Source organism: Anarrhichthys ocellatus, unplaced genomic scaffold (assembly GCF_004355925.1).
Source record: "Anarrhichthys ocellatus isolate YVR2014 unplaced genomic scaffold, GSC_Weel_1.0 scaffold55, whole genome shotgun sequence".
Lineage (NCBI taxonomy): Eukaryota > Metazoa > Chordata > Actinopteri > Perciformes > Anarhichadidae > Anarrhichthys > Anarrhichthys ocellatus.
In genome coordinates, this window is record NW_022280085.1 from 944,716 (window position 1) to 947,119 (window position 2,404).

Here is a 2,404-nt window from a genome sequence, read left to right on the forward strand (position 1 = left end):
GGGGGGGACCGCAAAGTGAAAGCCCAATTATCTCTGAGCTGCATCCAGTGGGTGTGTGCAATTCATAGATATTTTTGGGATAGATTTTTTTTTTTTGAAAAAGCTTTTACTGAAGCACAATGTCCTCGTGCAATTCGTCATCAACGTGTTTTAATTCGTGAGTTAAAAGAGACCGTGACACACACAGATCCACATTTCTGCTCCAGTGAGTCATCTCGGAGGCAGTCAGTGTGGCGTATTGATCTGCTCGGTCCGTCTCTATGTGAGCTCAGTCCGTAGTAGGCGGGAGCAAGCAACTGTCCGAGTCCGCTCCGGTGAGGAGGGGCGCCAGTGTGGAGGCAGTAGCTCTGTGTGGAGGCAGCACACTGTGCATGTGGCGCATACCGGAGCCCCTGTTACGTGCCTGCGTTTCATTCAGTTGTGTGGAGCAGCTAGTCGCACACGGGGGTCGCATCGTCGTCCGGAGGAGAGATCTGACTGCTTGGTGAACAGGATCGGACTGCTGCTTCGCTGCCTAACGACACACACACACACACACACACACACCAGGTACGTTAACTGTTATGAAGCTGCGGTGGGGGTGATGTGGGTTACCCAGAAACTAAGTTATGACTATAACGGTAGTCATTATTTAGGAAACATTAACTAAGACTCTACTTTTAAATGTGAGGAACCTTGCTGACCCCCTTTCCCCACCTGTTAGGTAAGGAGGTAACACTGAAACTCTTTAATAGATAATAAAATAAGTGCTATTTAGCTGCGCTAAGCTATAGTTTAATGAGTAACGTCACACTTTTATTTGTGTTAAACATTGCTGCAGATAGTATTAAAATATATATATATATGATATATATAATGATTGTTTTTGTTTATCATAACGGTCGTTCTGCCGGTGATAACTGGACTTTTAGCTGACGTTATTTGCCGTTATAACATAATGTACCGTGTCGTGCGCATTCCGGTTAACGTCACTAGTTTGGCTAACGTTACATTAGTTTGCTAACGCTATGTCAGTTGCGCAGGTTCAGCTTAAAATACCGCAGATATCGGGTTTCTGTTTCTGTGCTTTGTCCTTTTATCCGCTAAATAAGCTCCGTCTGTACAGACGCGCGCAGGTTGTAGCCTATCTGAACTACGGTGGTTTATTTTCTATACCGCAAGCTCTCTGGAAGAAGACGTGGCGAGGTGCCATTCACGACGTCGCTCCCTCCCGCTGCATCTGCTGCGAGAGCGGTGAAGCCTACGCACTATGCGCATTGGACCATCAGACCTACACCCACACCGAGAGTGCAGTCTAACTTTTAACTTGTGCCACCGTCTATCACTAGTCATGCTCTGAACTGGATGCACTGTTTCCTGTGCATTTGCTACTTTGTTACTCCAGGAGTTTTATTATATAAATTCATGACTTCCATCACACAGAATGATCTGTCTGTAATGTGTTTGTAATACAGTTGTTAAATATGTATAATAGAGTGTAGTTACAAAAGGAAATCATAAGTGCACAAAGAGTGATAAAGGGCGCATGAGGTGTTTCTGATGTTTCATATCCTACCTGTGATGTCTAAAGTGTACCAATCCCTGCACCCCTGTCTGTTCCAGGTGGCCACATTGCTCTGGTAAAGCCCAGGTAAGATGTCTCATCGGAGCGGGCAAGAGGACCCGGAGCGGTACCTGTTCGTGGACCGGGCTGTGGTTTACAACCCAGCCACGCAGGCCGACTGGACGGCCAAGAAGCTGGTGTGGATACCCTCGGAGCGCAATGGCTTCGAGGCGGCCAGCATCCGGGAGGAGCGCGGCGACGAGGTGCTGCTGGAGCTGGCCGAGAACGGCAAGAAGGCGGTGGTCAACAAGGACGACATCCAGAAGATGAACCCGCCCAAGTTCAGCAAGGTGGAGGACATGGCCGAGCTCACCTGTCTGAACGAGGCGTCGGTGCTGCACAACCTGAAGGACCGCTACTACTCTGGGCTCATATACGTGAGTGACTTAGACCTGGATCCTTCAAAGAGTGTCTTCTGTAACGGTTTCTGCTCTCCACACAGGGTTAATGATTAACCTTAAAAACTCACAGATCCTCTCACAGCTGTAGATTGAATTTCACCCCTAGTTGTTATAATTTTTAAAAAAAATGATGGGCAGTATTTCTGCTTGTGTGCCCACTAGTCTTAACTTTTAGCCGTCTGTCTTTGGCACTCTTGTGTCAAAATTGAGATGTGATATTAGTTATTTGTCAGGGGACAGAGAGGGCATTGAACTTTCTGCTGTTCTGTACGAATCCCAACCAAACACATGGCCACGCAGCATGCGTGACAGACCTTGCTTGTCTTTTAACCATTGCCAGACTTTCACCTCCACTTGATCGTCTGTCTTTAGTGCCTCTGGGTTACAGACCATTACCCCC

The 2,404-nt window shown here is 47.4% G+C and overlaps 1 protein-coding gene across 9 annotated transcripts in view; it reads left to right on the top strand.

Moving 5' to 3' along the window:
• Window positions 1-43: 43 nt before the first annotated feature.
• The window catches only part of LOC116396301 (myosin-10), a 47,307-nt gene continuing 44,946 nt past the window's right edge, over window positions 44-2,404 (top strand). For 4 of the 9 annotated variants that reach the window (XM_031870813.1, XM_031870811.1, XM_031870814.1 and 1 more), the window contains exons 1-2: window positions 45-549; window positions 1,603-1,980. In XM_031870813.1, the coding sequence (XP_031726673.1) occupies window positions 1,636-1,980 (345 nt within the window). In that variant the 5' untranslated portion in view covers window positions 45-549; window positions 1,603-1,635. Of the gene's footprint in view, window positions 550-1,598; window positions 1,981-2,404 lie in introns of all 9 variants that reach the window. The other 5 variants (XM_031870808.1, XM_031870810.1, XM_031870815.1 and 2 more) reach the window with 3 other exon arrangements.